The 18,114-nt window shown below is 46.7% G+C and overlaps 1 protein-coding gene across 2 annotated transcripts in view; it reads left to right on the forward strand.

Annotated features, from left to right (window-relative positions):
• Positions 1-16,675, forward strand: part of PARP12 (poly(ADP-ribose) polymerase family member 12) — a 44,877-nt gene extending 28,202 nt beyond the window's left edge. Inside the window, exons 7-12 of one of the 2 annotated variants that reach the window (XM_018046870.1) lie at positions 730-871; positions 5,299-5,395; positions 11,396-11,468; positions 13,246-13,376; positions 14,231-14,382; positions 15,556-16,675. In XM_018046870.1, coding sequence (XP_017902359.1) covers positions 730-871; positions 5,299-5,395; positions 11,396-11,468; positions 13,246-13,376; positions 14,231-14,382; positions 15,556-15,881 — 921 coding nt within the window. In that variant the 3' untranslated portion in view covers positions 15,882-16,675. Of the gene's footprint in view, positions 1-729; positions 872-5,298; positions 5,396-11,392; positions 11,469-13,245; positions 13,377-14,230; positions 14,383-15,555 lie in introns of both variants that reach the window. The other variant, XM_013963533.2, reaches the window with a different exon arrangement.

Here is an 18,114-nt window from a genome sequence, read left to right on the forward strand (position 1 = left end):
ACTCTGTAATGTGAGCTTTGTGGGGGCTTTGGCCACTGACGTGCCCCTGGCTGAGGACAGTGTTTGTGCATAGCAGGCCCTCAGGAGAAGGACATTGGCCAGTTGAAATACAGAGGTATTGCCACTCTGTACCCGCTGGCCAGGTGGACGTGGGCACTCTCAGCAGATGACTTGTGCCCTCCTCCTTCCCTCTTCTTCCAGTGCCAGCCTTCCTGCATCACTGCTCCATCCATCTTCTGCCCCACCTGCCTCCCCCCGAGCATCCTGGGATTTCTTCCATCTTCCCTGGATTTGTACAGGGAGCCTCTCTAGTGTGGCCCTGGGTTTGGTCAGGAGTGGGAGGGATGAGGCCAAAACAATGGACAGAAGAGGCTGCGGTGCTCAGGCCCTCAGTGAAATAGCGTTTGTGAGTTCACTTGCACTTGAAGGGTTGTGTTATCCATTATAAGTAATTGAACACCCTCTCTTCCATTGCTCCCGTCATGGTTATCCAGGTTAGTTGGGCCCACGTGGGCTGTCTTCCATTTTCCTGAGCAGCTTATAGCAGGCAGTCCTATTGGCTCTTGTTCTGTGCCTCTCTCTCCTACCACAGCCCCACCCCCAGCTCCTCTCGTCTGCCTCCCCCAGGACACGGACATCCACTGTGGGCTTGTCTGCAGGGTGTGTGGATGGCCCCCAGTGTCTGTCTTCTTGCCTTCACCATATATCTATCTGGCTTTCCCTTCACAGGGCATGGATCACCCTGTGACCAGCGTCACCAGCAGTGATTTGGAGAAGGCCTACCTGGCGTACTGTGCCCCGGGGTCTAACCCCCAAGCAGCCACCCTGAGGTTCCAGGCAGGAAAGCACACATATGAGTTAGACTTCAAAGGTACTTCCTGGGGTTCCCTGGTGGCCTAGTGATTAAGAGTCTGGGCTTTCACTGCTTGGCCTGTATTCAGTCGCTGGTCAGGAAACTGAGATCCCACAAGCTGTGTGGCATGGCCAGGGTGAGATTGGGAGAAGGTATTTCTTGATCCACTGCACTCACCCAGTAGGGCCTGATCTTCTGCTGGCTCTGCCTTTTCCGTCTTACCTGTGGAGAAACTCTGCACACACATTGAGGGCCAGGAAAGAGAGGATGCAGTGGTCCCTGTTCTGAAGTGCTGTAGATCTAGAAGGTAGAATAGACCCGTCAACAAATGAGCCAGCCAGCAGGATGCAGGGGGAGCTGCCTGGGGTAGATGGCAGGCGACGGGAACCCCGTGTGGAGGGACAGGTAGCATCAGCCTGTGGCAGTGGCGGTGTAGGCAGCACTGGAGCAGGGTCCTTTGGGCACGGGCAAGTTCCTGTGTCCACGGATTAACTTTAGTCACTAGCACACGTCACAGTGGCTCTGCTGTGCTGCTCTTCCTCCTGCTCCCAGCTGCAGAGTCCACGTCCGCTTTTCTGTAGGTGCCTTCAGCACTGGTGGCTGGCTGGAAACACATGGTAGACACACACGTCAGCTGAAAATTGCTGTGAAGCGGATTATCAGGTGCTCTGCTTGTGGTAGCCTGAGTCCAGGCCTTAATGGCTTGTTCTGCTTGCCTTGACAGACAGACAGAAGCAGACCAAGCACCCTTTGGTCAGGTCTTCCAGTGACTTATTTGTGAGGTGTGGTGTTTTTTTTTTCCTTTAGTTTCGGTTTCTTGTGGCTTCTTTCAAGCCATTTTCACATGGATTTATCAGTTCATCCATGACCAATTCAGTTTTGCCTTGAAGTTTACATTTTAATCTCTGAATCCTTATGAGTTTTCAGCCTTCTTTTTTTTAAGGAAATTAAGTGGACCTCCTTTTAAGCACTTTTAAACAGCACTTTAAGCACTGCTTATTGTTTACTTTTGTGGACCATCTGTTTGGAGGGCAGCAAACTGTCTTTGGTGAATTATCCTAAGTCCACTCTTATCTGCCTACTTTTATCCAGTTAGTTTTGCTTGTGGTTTTGTAGTACTTGTAATTTTAGTTAAGGTAGAATCGCTGCCCCCTTGATGTGCCTGTGCAAAGAGCCTTAAAGTTTCTTCTACTCTACAGTGAGAACTGCTTACAGCTTTCAGTATCTGCTGGGAAGCATCAATCATGTGTGAGGTGGTTTTACAATCCACAGTCTGATAAAACACAAGTGCACTCAAGGGGATCGTGAGAAATCTATGGAATAATAAGTTGGGACTGGCCTGAAGATCAAGTCTATACAACTAGCACCCATCTGACTGCTGCTGATCACAGTTTGAAATATTTCTTTAAAGTATCTCAACACTATCAAAACAAATCAGAAATGTCAGATGCAGCCTCTCAACACAGGCAGCTGCCCCAGGGGACAGAATAGTCAAGATGAGGGTGGGGAAGAACACACACTGAGTTTACTGCAAACTCAAGAAAAGCATATTTCTTGCAGACTGCCCCAAGCTCATGTGGTGGGCAAAACTCTTTGGTCTGTGTGTTGGTAGATGACAGTAGCCACAGAAGTTTCAGGTGACTTAACTTCTCCCTCCATAACGTCACTACTCGGCAGAGTAAAAGCAAGTCTCAGACGGCAGTCTGCCACTCAGATTTATTTACCAAATATTTATCAGGAAGCAAGTTCGTTTCACAGACACACACAGCAGGTCAAATGACTAGTTCTGTAGCATCAGGGAAGACTTGACTCTGTCCTTTCAGGGACTCCTGTCATAGAACAGTCACTAAAGGCGAATGCCAAGACTCCAGAGGCAGAATCCTGATGTCTGTTAGCTGGTATCGGTTGGCAGAATCCCCATGGTCAGGGCTTGTTTAGGACTTCGCCTAGTGTATCCTCTTTAACGGTAAATCAGGGAGATGGCCACATGCTTTACTCTGTTCGAGGGACGTAGGGAACAGGTCTCACAAATACTTAGCCCATTCACGTATCTTGAATACCTTTTAATTTAACCTATAAAAACCTTTGACTGTGTGGCTCACAATAAACTGTGGAAAATTCTGAAAGAGATGGGCATACCAGAGCACCAGACCTGCCTCTTGAGAAACCTATATGCAGGTCAGGAAGCAACAGTTAGAACTGCACATGGAACAACAGACTGGTTCCAAAGAGGAAAAGGAGTACATCAAGGCTGCCTATTGTCACCCTGCTTGTTTAACTTATATGCAGAGTACATCATGAGAAACGCTGGGCTGGAAGAAGCACAAGCTGGAATCAAGATTGCCGGGAGAAATAGCAATAACCTCAGATATGCAGATGACACCACCCTTATGGCAGAAAGTGAAGAGGAACTAAAAAGCCTCTTGATGAAAGTAAAAGAGGAGAGTGAAAAAGTTGGCTTAAAGCTCAACATTCAGAAAACAAAGATCATGGCATCCGGTCCCATCACTTCATGGGAAATAGATGGGGAAACAGTGGAAACAGTGTCAGACTTTATTTTTTGGGGCTCCAAAATCACTGCAGATGGTGATTGCAGCCATGAGATTAAAAGACGCTTACTCCTTAGAAGGAAAGTTATGACCAACCTAGATAGCTTATTCAAAAGCAGAGACATTACTTTGCCGACTAAGGTCCGTTTAGTCATGGCTATGGTTTTTCCAGTGGTCGTGTATGGATGTGAGAGTTGGACTGAGAAGAAGGCTGAGTGCTGAAGAATTGATGCTTTTGAACTGTGGTGTTGGAGAAGACTCTTGAGAGTCCCTTGGACTGCAAGGAGATCCAACCAATCCATTCTGAAGGAGATCTGTCCTGGGATTTCGTTGGAAGGAATGATGCTAAAGCTGAAACTCCAGTACTTTGGCCACCTCATGTGAAGAGTTGACTCATTAGAAAAGACTCTGATGCTGGGAGGGATTGGGGGCAGGAGGAGAAGGGGACGACAGAGGATGAGATGGCTGGATGGCATCACTGACTTGATGGACTTGAGTTTGAGTGAACTCTGGGAGTTGGTGATGAACAGGGAGGCCTGTCGTGCTGCGATTCATGGGGTCGCAAAGAGTCGGACATGACTGAGCGACTGAACTGAACTGTGTGGATGTGAGAGTTGTACTGTAAAGAAAGCCAAGCACCGAAGAATTGATGCTCTTGAGCTGTGGTGTTGGAGAAGACTCTTGAGAGTCCCTTGGACTGCAAGGAGATCCAACCAGTCCATCCTAAAGGAGATCAGTCCTGGGTGTTCATTGGCAGGACTGATGTTGAAGCTACTCTAACACTTTGGCTACCTGATGTGAAGAGGTGACTCATTGGAAAAGACCCTGATGCTGGGAAAGATTGAAGGCAGGAGGAGAAGGATGACAGAGGATCAGATGGTCGGATGGCATCATCGACTTGATGGTCATGGATTTGGGTGGACTCTGGGAGTTGGTGATGGACAGGGTGGCCTGGTGTGCTGTGATTCATGGGGTCGCAAAGAGTTGGACGCAACTGAACTGAACTGATAAAAGGTTATTTAAGAGTCATTGCAATGCTAGTCAACAGACTAGTGAAAAACCTGTTTAAGTAAGTTAATTAGCAGAGTATTGGTGAGAGGCGAAGTGATGGGTAACTCAGGAGGTTGTGGTAGCCATGTCTGGAGTATGGTCTCCCGATCAGAATGTTGGGGACTGCCGGGGAGTGCCCATTCTTGACTACCTGGACTCTGGCATGAGGGACACACGCCTAGGTGATCACAGGGTATATGCTTAAATGCAGTAGGGTGAATTAGTTTTTCAAGTCAAATAAATTGTTTATGTGCAGAAAGTAAGACTTGACAGAGATTTCCTGGTGGTTGGGACATGTAATCTATAGGTTTCATGACTTTTCAGCCTGAAAGACAGGTTCCTCTCCCTGCCCTCAGGATGAATATAAGAATCTTGCGGGTTGGCATAGAGTAAGAATTTCATTTATTAAAGACGATACAGGTTTTAAAAGGTTGAGAAATATTGCTGTTGAGTAAGTTTAGTCAAACTAAGTAAAACTTTACTCGTAAAATTATTATATTAACTCTAAATCCCACTGGCTCAAGATGTGGTAATTTGGTCTCAGGCTGGGCTGATATATCCAAGCTGGGAAAAATTGCTGAGCAAAATAATAGTTTAAACAAGATTGGAAGGAACAATTTAAAAGCACTCATGTATAATTGATTTGTCAATTACTAATCATTCATCTATTCATTAAATCCAGTCTCCTACAGATACCTATTATGAATATTTGAAATGTGTAAAACTGCCTTATTTTTAACAGACTGATTGTGGGCTTTAACATTTGAATTAGCTTTACAACCTGTTTAATTTGTGTTTATAAAGCATTGCCGTCCTGTGTGTATATTTGTGTTTTTTTTTCACCAGCCTTCATTCAGAAAAACGTGATCTATGGCACAGTTAGAAAGGTTTGCCGAAGACCCAAATATGTGTCTCCCCAAGATGTGAAGATGAAGCAAACCTGGTAGGTGGCATTTAGGGAATTTGTCATGTAATATGTGTATCAGCTGATATGTGCCCAACTGCAGATACTAAACCTACTCAGACTGGCTATAGCACCAAGAGGGTTAGCTGGCTTGCAGTCTTATGCCCTGGCACTCTGTCTCTATTTCCTATGCCTTGCCCTCTGAGTATATTTGTACTTTCCTTCACTTAATACCGGCCTTACCTTGTGGCTCAGCTTGTAAAGAATCTGCCTGCAGTGTGGGAGACCTAGGTTCGATCCCAGGGAAAGGCTCCCCACTTCAGTATTCTGGCCTGGAGAATTGCATGGACTGTATAGTTCATGGGGTCGCAAAGAGTCGGACATAACTGAGCTACTTTACTTTTCACTTAATACCAAAGTGCTGCTGTTTATATGAGTGATCTGTAAGAAGGTTGAGGCTTCATGAATTGCAAAAATCTGTATATTTACCATACTTCAAGTAAAAATGTGTTATAAAGGTATAATATTTAACAAAGTTATAAAAAGGTAAATGCTTGATGTATAGTTGTTTTAATGATGATACAGATACAATTAACAAAGCATTAAATGATAAGCAAAACACACAGAAAGGAAAAGATATTCCCCAAATCACTTAATTAGATGTTTTACCTTTAAGATTGCCATTGGTGTTACTGTGACATGAAGGTATTCTTGTGCAGATTTTTCCAGAAACCAGAAAGTTCTTACTTAGTTTAGACATAACTTAGAGAATGTGAAGAAATAATAATAATCTAATTCTGATAATTCTCTGGTTCCATTTTCAAGTGATTATATCTTTTGCTTTATGACTTGGAAGATATCTGTTTGAACAGCTCTGGGTTTTTCTGTTTGTATGTTTGTTTTTATTTTTTAACTGGAATATAATTGCTTTATAACATTGTCTTGGTTTCTGCTGTACAACAACTTTGAATCAGCTGTATGTGTACATACACCCCTTCTCTCTTGAACCTCCCTCCACGCCCATTCCACCCCTCTAGGTCATTACAACGCCCAGAGCTGAGCTCCCTGTGCTCCACAGCGGATTCTCACTAGTGATCTGTTTTACACATGGTAGTGTATACATGTCAGTGCTACTCTCTCATTTCGTCCCACCCTGTCTTTCCATCCTTGTGTCTACAAGTCTGTTTTCTACTTCTGTGTCTCTGTTCCTCTCCTGCAAATAGGTTCATCAGTACCGTTTTTCAGGGCTGGTTTTTTTCCCCACTGGTAGCAAACTGTGGTTTTTGTTTCTGATAAAGCATTTAAAGTTCCTCTTTGTCCTCCAGTTGTGTTATGTATGAATGGCAATTCCACTTCAGAGTCATCTAGAGCAGTTTAATTACTGGCATACATATTCCACTAGTTGCAAAGGCATTGGACCAGAGAAAGAATTATCCTTATGGATAGCAGTGTTGGGATAGCTGACTACAAGGCTGCTTGTTGTGATCTGCAGGCCAGTGTGACTTGAAGCTAGCTTATCAGGTTGTCTTTCCAAGTGAATAATTAAATGACAGACTTGAATTTTTGTAAATGTTGAAATAATGGAATACGCCTCCAAAACTCCATTATTTTAATACTTGAATATCATGGAATATTAAAAATACCAAAAGCAGATGCTGCAGGCACAAGTGGGCCAAATTCATCCACAGAGTGAGCTCCCTTACATATCAGACTACCAGAAGCCGGTAGGGCTGTGCCTGGCCTTAAGAGCATTTAGGAGCAGGGCCCTCCTGCTGCTGACGGGGACAAATTTGTGAGCTCTGCACTGATCAGACAACTCTGAATTGGTAGTTTTAGGTATGAGGCGTGTGGGCTGGGATTGGAGCTGGGGGAGGGGTCAGTTCTCTCCAACCCCCATTGCCAGTTACTGGGGGATGGTGGCTTGGATGGCGAGAGGTACCACAGTGCCCATTTAGTTTGATGTGTGACAGCCCAGGCCAGGACTGTAGCCAGTGCTGCTGTCAAGCGGACTGCCTCTTCCATTAGCTGGAGAAATCTGGCTCATTTCTGTTTCACAGAGGACTGAGAGTGGTTCCGTTTCTTATTTTAAGATGTCACATATGGACTTCAATGGTTGTACTTGTGGAGCATGGCAAGGCCATTTAAAGAAGCTAGAGGGAAAAGGTATTATCAATCCAAGCACATAGAGTGCCTGTGAGTCTAGCAGTAACCTCCTGGGGTTGCCCCTCCCTGTTTCCTCGAAGCCAGCTGTGCCTTCTTTCCTCCCTTTCTTAATAAAATTTATTTTTGGCTATGTGTAAAACATGATTTAGAAGTCAAAACTGTGAAAAGATCTACTCAGTAGTTAGAATTCTCCTCTTTATATCTCTGTACTGTTTCCTTGGTGGGCAACCATTTTCATCAATTTTTGGTTTAGCTTTACTGTGTTTCTTTTTGCAAAAATGAGCAAATGAGTGTATGTAAAAGTGTCTTCTTTTGTTGAATAAACGGTAGCGTTCTATCTATACTATTCTGTACCTTTTGTTTTTCACTTAATACTTCATTACTAGACTTAACTGTGGTGATCACTTCAGTATGTGTATTGGTTGCTCAGTCTTGTCCAACTCTTTGCAACCCCGTGGACTGTAGCCCTCCAGGCTCCTCTGTCCATGAAATTCTCCAGCCAAAAATACCAGAGTGGATTGGGCATTTCCTTCTCTAGGGCTGACTCAGGGATCAAACCCAGTCTTCTGCATTGCAGGCAGATTCTTCACCATCTGAACCACCATGAAAGCTTCACTTAGAGTATTATACAAATTTGGGAGAAAAAGAAATTACTCTTTTTCAGTTAATTGAAGTCTTCTGAATTCTGTTTCTGTCTTCATGAGTCTCCATCATGTGTATTTGCCATGCTTTAATCTGTCCCCTTTTGAGAAATGCTTGCCTTTTTGTGATCTGCTAGTATGAGTATGATACCACAAAGAATGTGTGCTGTATGTGCTATTTGTTAGTTGTGGAGGTGAGCCATCAGGTTGGAGTCCTAGATGGTAAATGCAAGTTCCTGTTTGTGGGTTTAACCTTGTACACTCACCCCAGAATGTGTGAGGTGCCTGTTTCCTTCAGCCGTGAAAACAGAAGAAGTCATCAAGCTCTTCAGTAAAGGTGGGAAAGGATATTTCAGTGTATTTAATTCGCTTTCTCTTATGAGTGAGGTTTAATATTCTTTCCTAACATGTAAGGGCCATTTGCATTTCTTTTTCTGGGGACCATTTGTCTTTTTGTTCATTCTTCAGCCAACATTTTGGTATATTTCTTAAACACTGAGTCTTCTTTCTGTTGGGGATATCAGCCCTTAGTTTGTCATGTAAGTTGCAGTATTTTTTCTTTGCTTGTTGTTTGCCTTTTGGCTTTGTCTATGAAGTATTTTACCATGCAGAAATATTTATCATTTAGTTAAATGTATCTGTATCTTCTCTTTGGATTGCTTCTGGATTTAGTTTTGGTTAATGATGAGTGATCCTACTTCTGGATATCATTTTTCTAAAATATTTGTTTTACTTGACTGTCAGGTCTTAGTTGCAGCATGTGGAATCTTTGATTATGGTATGTGTACAGGCCTAGTAGTTGTGGCACGTGGGTTTAGTTGCCCCAGAGCACATGGGAACTTAGTTCCCCGACCAGGGATCTAACCCATGTCTCCTGCATTGGAAGGTGATTCTTAACCACTGGACCACCAGGGAAGTCCTGGACGTCTTTTTTTCTTTCCTTCCCTATCCAGAGCCTACCCTTGGTACAGTTTAGAAAAACCTGTCTCTTTTCTAAAACTGGGTCTCTTTAGTCCTTACTCTACTTTGTTTTCAGGGGACCATGGCAGACACCATATGTCAGAAATAAGAGTGGTCATTTTGGTGAGATTCAGACTAAAACATGAGGGATTGGGATCCTCTTACTCTCTTGCACATGTTGATGCAGGAAAGTGCATGGTGCTTCCCTCTATCCTGTGTGACGGAAGCTGGTGGTCATGACTCCAGCAAGTGAGTCTGCTTGGTCCTCCATGGCCACTGGGACTCTAGTGTGGGTGGGTTTTAGAAAGAAATGCTTTATTTACACAGTTAGTGGGGTCACAGAATATGATTTCCACATTGGATCTATGCAAGTATAGATGTTTTACTTGTTTCTTTTTCTCTTGGAACATTGAAGATATCACTCCACTGTCCTTTGGTTTCCGTTGCTGTTTCTGAGAAGTCAGCTGTTGGTCTAACTGAAGCTTTTTGCCAGAATCACTTTTTTTCCTCCCCTTCTGGCTGCTTTTAAGATTTTCCATTTGTCTTTGTATCATGCACTCTCACTCTGGTGTGTCTAGATAAGCATTTTTATTTGTCCTGTTGAAGATTCTTTGTGCTTCTTCAATTTCTAGGTTGTTGCGTGTCGTTAGTTCTCTTTGAAAATTGCCTTCACCCTGTTCTTGATATTGTCTTTTTGGCACTTCAGTTTGGCTGTGACCAGATTCAGGCCTTCTCACTGTGTTCTCCACATCTTGGCTTCTTCCTCTCCTTGCTCATCTTCTCACTGCTCTGCCCCACATTCTGGATAATTTCACTGCCCTTACCTTTCAGCTCACCTCTCTTTAGATTGTCTGATCTGCTAATAAGCCTATCCATTGAACTTCAAAGATTTTTTTTTCATTTCTACAGTTTTTTTTTCCAAATCCTCCAGGCCTATTTATAGTTTTCTGTTCCTTGCATATGTTTTTAAAGTTGGTCTTAAATTTCTTTAAACATAGAAAGAAATTAGCAGGCAGTTGTTTTATAACCTGCCTGCTAATTTTAGCATCTTACATCTACATGGGTCTGTTTCTGGCTGATTCTTGCTTGTGGGACCTTTTTAAGTTATTTTTAAACTGTGCCATTTTCCTAGGAAAGTTATTTGTGGGAGTTCTTTGAGGCTTAGGAAGAAGGTACATATCTCGTGCCAGCAGAAACAGAAGGTAGATCTATTGTGGGAAGAACAGAGCCTTCTGAAACTGACTAGGAGTGATTTGGAGTTAGTTTCACAGTCCTTATTTCTAAACCCTTTGGTCCACATGTTTTTTAGAACTCAGTTTTTATTTCATTTTTAAAAAGAGCATGTGCTGCTTGTATTATGTGACCCATGCAATGAAACATGTTAATATTTTTGCATAGTCACTTTAAGAAGGGAGGAGAGAGACCACAAGTAGCCTCTTAGCAGTTCAAGTCAAATTTCTACTGCCAAGTGAATTTTGACGTCAATTTTATATTTTTAAAAAATGTTTTTAAATATTACATATGTTTATGTAAACATATATAGTTCTGCCAACTATACACCATTGAAGCTGAGTTTTTTTAAACTTAATTTGTTTTTTATTCGAGTATAGTTGATTTATAGTGTTGTGTTAGTTTCACTGAGGCTGTTTTTTAAAAAAATTATTTAGTTAATTTTGGCTCTGCTGGGTCTTCTTTGCTATGTGGGCTTTCTCTCTTTGTAGCAAGCTGGGGCTCCTCTGTGCGTGGGTTTCTCTTGTGGAGTGCAGGCTCTAGGACCCAAATGCTTCAGTAGTTGAGGGGTATGGGCTCATTAGTTGTGGGACACAGGCTTCATTGTTCCATGGCATTTGGAATCTTCTTGGACTGGCATTCGAACCAATGTTCCCTGCATTGCAAGGCAGACTCTTAACTGCACCACCAGGGAAGCCTTGAGGCTGTTTTTAATGAAAGTTTCAATGCTCTTTGAATTTTATAAAATTATGGGGAGGGTTTATGTGTGCAGCCTTAGTCATAATGCTCTCTCCCTTATGTGGCAGAGTTAGGGGGCAGGTGAGAAACAGATCCTTTGTGCCCGATTGGTTTTGACCACACAGGCCAAGATGGAAGTGCTGTCCCATGGTGGAGAGCATGCTTATGTGTTTCCTTGCCTCCTCCCTGACTTTATAGATGATATGCTGAGACTCAAGACTGATGGCCTAGGCTGCTGGAGGCACCTCTGAGAGGCCTACTTATGTCTAAGAACAGACTAAGTGTTTTTCTTTACATTTTGTAGCAGCATCAATTCTCAAGGCCTAAAGAACATTCCTGACCATTGGGATCGCTCGGCCCTGCCGGACACTGGCTTTAAGGTATGAGACTGGCACTACCCTAGGCTGGGAGGAGGGTGTTCTTAGACACAGGTAAGTGTGAACAGACCGTGCTGTGTCCTCTGCCGCTGAGAGGTGAGTCCTAAGTTTGGTGTCTTTCAGATCTTGGGGCTTATTTACAGCTAAATGACTACTCAGGTAGGTGGCTGTGGCCTGAGGGGAGAAGGATGTATGGTGGAGGGAGGAAGATGAACTGGAAATTTTCTAGGAAAGGTGTAAATAAGCTGCTTAGCTGATAAAAGTTTTACTAAGAAGAAAAGGGAAAGAAGCCAGGAGAAGGTTCAGTGTGATGAGAGCCATCTAAAAGAAGAGTTGCAGTTGGGAGGCAGATACTAGGAACTTACTGGAAGACGAGAGAATGAACACTCTGTTTAGCAGCTTACAGTGGGCGCTGTGCTGAGTTGGGTAGAGAGCTCAGGCCGGGGTCTGGTGACGCCAGGTGTACATGGAGCTTCTGGCCTCTGACCCAGCAAGCACTGTGCAGACTGGCTTTTCCAACTTGACAGCCCCTGCCTGGGAGACGCACAAAGCACACCTGGACACCAGCAGCCCCGGTAGGACACTGGAGGGCTGGGGGACTGCAGATGCAGTACTTGGCCACCAGGGACCAGGCGGCTGTATTTCAGGGATCCAGGAAGGCTTCACTGGGTCCATACCTGGTGACGGCTGGCGCTTACACGGGAGAGGTTGGGGAGGAAACATGCTGGTGGATGCGAACTGGATGGGGAAGGAACCCAAGACAGGACATGAAGTGTCTCGGGTGGAGGGCATGCATAGATGTGGGGGCGCAGGAGAGGGAAGTCAGGCCCTGCTGTGGAGTGCCCTGGTCAGGGAGCTGAGCTGTGACAGGTGCGGGAGTCCTTGTCGGGCTCTGGGCTGGGAGGGCAGGCTTGAGGGAGAGGGCATGGTGGCCTCCAGAGAGACAGGAGCAGGGAAACCAGAGTCAGATTGTAGGTTGCAGAGAGCCATGGATGTTCACACACAGCCCTGATAATTCAGGGTCTGTCGGGGATGAGATGGTTATTATAAGGCTGCACTTGGGTGGAGGAAAGGATGATGCAGAGAGAATCCCCAGTGATCCTGGAACAGGGTCACTGAGCCCAGCCTCGTGGACCTGGAAACAGGTGAGCTGGTTGGGGTCCAGACAGCAGGAGCAGGGATTTGTGCATTGTCCCTCTGTGTGACAATCAGGGGCCTCTGTGGGCTCATCAAGAGTGGTTTCCTAGAGCCAGATGCTAGGGGGAGGGGCGGGCGCCTCTGGGAGGGAGGGATGCTTCTGGTCTCACTGAGCTCCTGAGCTGCTGTGTGCTGTCCGCCAGCCTGGCCTTTCCTTCAGCACGCGTCGTGCGTGGCCTCATGCCGGATTTGCCCCTTCTCTGCCAGACGTGTGTGTTCTACATTCACCGGCACCAGCTCTGGGTCTCGTAGACCCTGTGTAGTTGGCCCTGAGTGGGGTCGGGAAAAGAGCAGGGACTGTGCTTGAACTCCCGGGGTGGTACTGACATAGCAATGCCTGCCTGTCCTTCGGGCTGGCTGGCTTTGCCAGGGAAAGGAGGGAAGTGACCACAAATTGCACACATCTGAGCCTGGAGAGACTGCCCCTTGGAGTTAAGGGAAGCGAGGAAAATGCTCCCCTTTACTCTGAGACACAGAAAGATGTCTGTGTTTGCTTGTGGTTCTGGCGTTTCATGAGCAGCCTTGGGAAGAGAGCTGTATTCTACACTTTGATGATAAGAGTAAAAATGTTTGTCTGTTACAGAGGATCACCGTCCCTTCTTCCTCAGAAGAGTTTCAGAAGGTCTGGAACCTCTTCACCTGTACGATGCCTCTCTACTCCATTCAGAAGATTGAACGGGTCCAGAACCCCGCCCTCTGGGAAGTCTATCAGTGGTGTGTCCAGGGCTCGCTGTTGGTGGGCTGGTCCCTTGTTCCCTCAGACAGCTGCTTCCCAGACATGCCGGTTCGGCAGCAACAATCCGCTACAGCAGCTGCTGCTTGCCCCAGGCCACAGGGATCAGGAGCTGCATCCCTCTTCTGTGCCCCCCTCATCTGTAAAACTCAGTGCCAGCATGTCCCTCCAGAGACAGAGCGGAGTGGGGGGCGGGTGCTGTGGCTTCCCCAGGGACAAAGCCAGCTCCTGCAGTAGACACTGCCTCCCTGGAGATCAACAGGGGAGGGTCCATAGAAGCCACCCCTCACCCTGGGGAATGTAAAGCTATTGTCCCGGCAGCTAGAGGGCAGGGGCCTCCTTTTTGTGCCTAAGGACTGACATGTCCATGTGGGAAGGAAATCCACAGCAGGTGCCCTTGGTGGGCCTGGGGTCCTGCTCCCCTTTTCCCACAAGAGGCTGGAGCAGGGTCATCTGAACTCCTGCCTGGTGATGAGATCAGGGAACTTAGAGGAGAGGGAGGAGGATGCCCCCGCTGTCCAGCATCTTCCAGCTCCCTTGGCTAGGCTCCAGGTGGGAGCAGGATACTGGGAAGAAGCAGCCTGCCTTCTAAGGGCTCATCCATCTGCTTTGGGGGTTCAAGGAGCTGTGGAGGCCTAGAGCCCAGGAGGGAGGGCTTCCCTCTGCTCTCACCCAGGTCCTACTCTCAGCTTTCCAGGCTCCTGGCCCGTGACTGGAGTCTCATGGCTCCTGGTCTTAAGGCACTTCTAATAAGACATGTTTTCTTGGGTTGGGCAGCCTGTGTTTGGTGGCAAGTGCCCTCTGCCTCTAGCACATGTTCACTTCGTGATTTTAGGCAAAAAGAGCAGATGCAGAAGAGGAACGGTGGCAAGATGGTGGACGAAAGGCAGCTGTTCCACGGCACCAGCACTGGTTTTGTTGATGCCATCTGCCAGCAGAACTTTGACTGGCGGGTCAGTGGTCTCCATGGTACTTCCTACGGCAAAGGTAAGCGCCCCTGCTGGCAGAATCATCTTGGCCTCACTGTCTAGGACCCAGAAACCACCTTAAAACAAATTGACAGAGGGCGTGGGGGGAACCAGCATGAGTTGCACCAGTAGTTAGACTCAGGGAGGACAGGCCTGGATGTGGGGGACCCAGCTGTCAACACCTGACTCTCCCTCCCTGCTGTGTGCAGCCACAGGCCTGACCCCCTGCTTAGGCTGAGGTTTGGCTTCCCTGGGAGATGAACCTGCATCCATGTTGGGGAGTGGGAAGAGGAGACAGAGCCGCCTTCCCAGCCCTGAGTCAGGTCCCCACCTGTCCATGCTGTTACCTTAGAGTAAAAATCTGAACGCTCAGATATGCTCAGGTAAACATGTCATTCTTGCTATAATATGTTACCTGGTTTTGTCTCTTAGTTATTTTTAAACTTTATTTAAAAATAATTTCTAACTCACAGGAAAGGTGCAGGAATAATATTTAAAAAACCCTCCCACATAAATTTTACCAGTTCATCAGCTTTAACACTTCACATTGGATTTATCACCCTGTCTCTTATTTCTGAACCATTTGGAAGTAGGTGGCATGTATCATACCACTTTACCCTTAAACACCTCCTGAGAACAGGAACATTCTCCTCTCCCCTTCAGTGGTTGCTAAATTGAGAGAACCTCATAGTGGTGTGATCTGTAGTCAGCAGCTTCTCGGCCAGGTCTCTCCGTTAGCTTCAGTCTGACAGCTGTGGGGTCAGGGTGCATGGGAGCTGGTGGTAGGTTGTAAATCTGAATGTGCAGGCAGCAGCTTCCAACTCAGATTCTCATCCATGAATCTATGTATCAGGCGGTGGGTGTCTGCAGCGTGTTCTATGGGTGGGGTCTTGATCTTTTTCCACACTAACCCTGCGAAGTTGGGCCACAGCCCTGTTTTATGGCTCAGGAAGCTGACCTTCTCAGGGAGGGAGTCAGTAGTGAGGGGCCCAGAGACCTTTAGAGTTGGAGTGACAGATCTTACTTGAAAGGAGATTTCCATCTCAGAGTTTCATGATCCCTCTGAAGCCCTTCATGAGGAAGAAGCTGTGAAAACAGGAGCAGAGGGAGGGTAGAGGCTATAGGTCTTGCCCTGTTGGCAGGAAGTGGGCATGCCTTTTCCGGCCACAGGCTGACGCTGGTATCCTTGTAGGGAGCTACTTTGCCCGGGATGCTGCATACTCCCACCACTACAGCAAAACCGACAGCAACACCCACACCATGTTCTTGGCTCGGGTGCTGGTGGGCGAGTTCGTCCGGGGCAGCACCGCCTACGTCCGCCCCCCAATCAAGGAGGCCCAAGGCAACATCCTGTACGACAGCTGCGTGAACAGCATGTCCGAACCCTCCATCTTTGTGATCTTCGAGAAGCACCAGGCCTATCCGGAGTACATCATCCAGTACACCGCCTCCACCAAGCCCCCGGCCGCCGCCCCCGCCCTCTTCTCCTTGGCTTCTTTCTTCAGCGGCCGGCAGTGAGCACCCCGATGGTTTTATGCCTTTCTGGCTTATCTTACTTGAAATAGCTGTTTAGGGAAAGTTTTTTTTTTTTAAACAAAAAAAACTTTTAATGAACTGTTCATTTAACATTGCTTCATGATGAAGTTACGAAGATTCTTAATCTCTGGCTGATGATAATATTTTCACTTTTAAATCACTTTTGGACTCGCCAGTAATGATGGTAGGCGAATCCATTATTGCTTTTTATTCGGGTGTTAAAGTTTTATTTTTTACTCTTTGTTGACTTTGCTGCAGATCGGCATCAAGCACAGAGTTTCCAGACACTATTTTATGGATTAGTTTTAATTTGCAACAATTTCTGTCCCTTCAGTGATTTGACATTTCAGGGTCTTTGTGGCACCTAGAGTTGTTTTTTTCAGAATGACACAGTAGCCATTGGTACAGGAAGTCCTGGGTTGTGGGCCTGGCAGTGCACAGTCATTGTGTCTGTTGCGGTGTGTCTAATCCGGGCAGCATTGCTGCTGCTTCTCCTGGGCTTCTGGCCTTGAAATTGGCCCATGTTAGACCAGTGGCTAGACCAGTTGTTAGACCAGTGGCTACTGTGTAGTGTCATTGAGTCCCTGTTGGTTTCCCTTAGTCATGGCAGGTGACAGGAATGAGTGGCTCCCCCAGGACCTGGCCTGGCGTGTGAATGCCTGCCCCTGCCTCTGCACAGAACACCCTCTGAATAAGGCTTTTATGTCCCCGTGAGATCTGAATACCTGTGCTGCAGTGTCACAGCAGAGTCTGGGAATAAAAAAATACTTATCTGACATGGGTGACAGCTGCGGTTCATTTTTCAGTGTCTGTTTATTGGGCGCCTGTGGGCTAAGTCACTTTTCTGGGTGTCAAGATAAAACAGAGCCCCTGTTTCTCGCCTCAAGGAGGGCTGTGCATGGTTTTATCATGAAGGTGATGAAGCTGAAGCTTCACAGCCCCTCATTTACTGGGGCTCCTTCTACAGCCCTCAAGGGGAACCACTGCTACCTGGCTGCATGATCATACATTTTGGTTAAACTTGAAAGTTACATATTTGTTTCTTTTTCTTTCTCTCAACTCAGATTTCAAGCCCCACAAAACCCAGATCCACTATTATGCACTATGTTCTGGACGTGGAGTGGGTGGTGTGTTCTGTGTCTCCTGCACACACAGCGGTTGGTAGGGTCTCTGACTGGGGCTGGAGGGGCTGGCAGGATGGCTCCACCTCTTGAGGCCCTCCACCCCCTCTTCGGTGGCTGTGCCCGCTGGCCTTAGTTCAGTCCTCAGCAAGGTGTGTTCCCTTCCCCTGCACCGTTCCTTTCCATCCCTCAGCCTCCTGATACGGTGTGTCCAGTTTCCACATGATGCCTCTGCCTGCGGTTCTCAGATCTGAGACTGCTAGGAGCTGAGTGGTGGGGAGCAGCAGGAGTGGTTTCGTTAGGGGTATGGGTGAGGAGAACAGCAGGTGATCAAATGCTCCAGGAAAGTCAAGTGAACTGTGGAGTCTGCCAAGGTCTCTACCCTTGCTGACCTTTGAGAAAGCATATTGTCACCTGCCTGGACTGGACATTGAGGAAAGGGCTGGGGTCCATGAAGCTGGATTGTGGGTGGGAGTGGAGGGCAATTATTCCTGTGGGCATGGGAGGGGAGTGGGCATTGTGATGGGAAGAAGTCAAAAAGACCTCTCAGAATTCCCATGCAAAGAGGTAGTGGGATGCAGAGCATGCTTGTGTGTGTGTGTGAGAGAGACTGACAATAAATAGTCATGAGGCTGGCCGCTTATATTCTAAGAGGCCAGACAGGGAAGGGAACTCTGCAGGTGGGGCACTTCGGGGGAAGCATGGGGGTGCTGGGGGCAGGAGGCAGGGAGAAAAAATAGCAGAAGCCGCAATCACAGCGGTGGACATGGGGAGGCTCTCCTGCAACAGCCTGCACTTCGTACTGGAGGGTCAGCCTCGGTACCACATCCTTGCAGATTCCTGCTCTGTTGCCTATACAACATCAGCCCTGTGATGCTGCTCAGGTGTTGCACGGAGGAGGGGGCTGGTGATCTAGGTCAGCATCCTTGTTTTATACATGAGGAAACGGCACAGAGGTGAAAAGACCGCCGGCAGATCTGAGTTTCAGTTTGCAAGTTGTTTGTTACATTTGAACTTCTCAGCAACACAATAATTACTTTTAATAAATTCAGCTCTGTATTTTGATTCTTTGATCAAAATTATGATAGGATGGG

The sequence above is a fragment of the Capra hircus genome, chromosome 4, assembly GCF_001704415.2.
Source record: "Capra hircus breed San Clemente chromosome 4, ASM170441v1, whole genome shotgun sequence".
Classification (NCBI taxonomy): domain Eukaryota; kingdom Metazoa; phylum Chordata; class Mammalia; order Artiodactyla; family Bovidae; genus Capra; species Capra hircus.